Source organism: Egretta garzetta, unplaced genomic scaffold (assembly GCF_000687185.1).
Source record: "Egretta garzetta isolate BGI_Z169 unplaced genomic scaffold, ASM68718v1 scaffold68, whole genome shotgun sequence".
Classification (NCBI taxonomy): domain Eukaryota; kingdom Metazoa; phylum Chordata; class Aves; order Pelecaniformes; family Ardeidae; genus Egretta; species Egretta garzetta.
Window position 1 is genome coordinate 2,895,508 of NW_009260774.1, and position 296 is coordinate 2,895,803.

A 296-nucleotide genomic window follows, 5' to 3' on the forward strand; every position below is an offset into this window, starting at 1 on the left:
CCCCTCCGGCCCCCCACTCCCAGCCCTGCGGGGCGGAGGGAGGCGATAGCAAAAACAAATACCACATCTCCGAAAAAAAGGCAACGCCGCCTCCGCTCCCGCTCCATGCAAATTTGGTTCACTTCAGGAAAACACGCGGGAAGGGATCGGGGCTGAGCATAGCTATTTTTCGGAGGAATGCGGGAAAAGCAGCGCCTAGCTACAGGTGACTGCGGAGGGGAGCTGCTCAGCACCCCGCTACCCCCCAGGAGAGGGTCCTTCCCCTGCCGGGTCTGTGCCCGCAGCCCGGGGCCACG

General features: G+C 63.5%; 1 protein-coding gene across 1 annotated transcript in view; it reads right to left on the reverse strand.

The window, feature by feature from the left end:
* Positions 1-67, reverse strand: part of KCNC2 (potassium voltage-gated channel subfamily C member 2) — a 104,591-nt gene extending 104,524 nt beyond the window's left edge. Inside the window, exon 1 of the mRNA XM_035901678.1 lies at positions 63-67. Coding sequence (XP_035757571.1) covers positions 63-67 — 5 coding nt within the window. The remainder of the gene's footprint in view (positions 1-62) is intronic.
* Between the last annotated feature and the right edge of the window lie 229 nt (positions 68-296).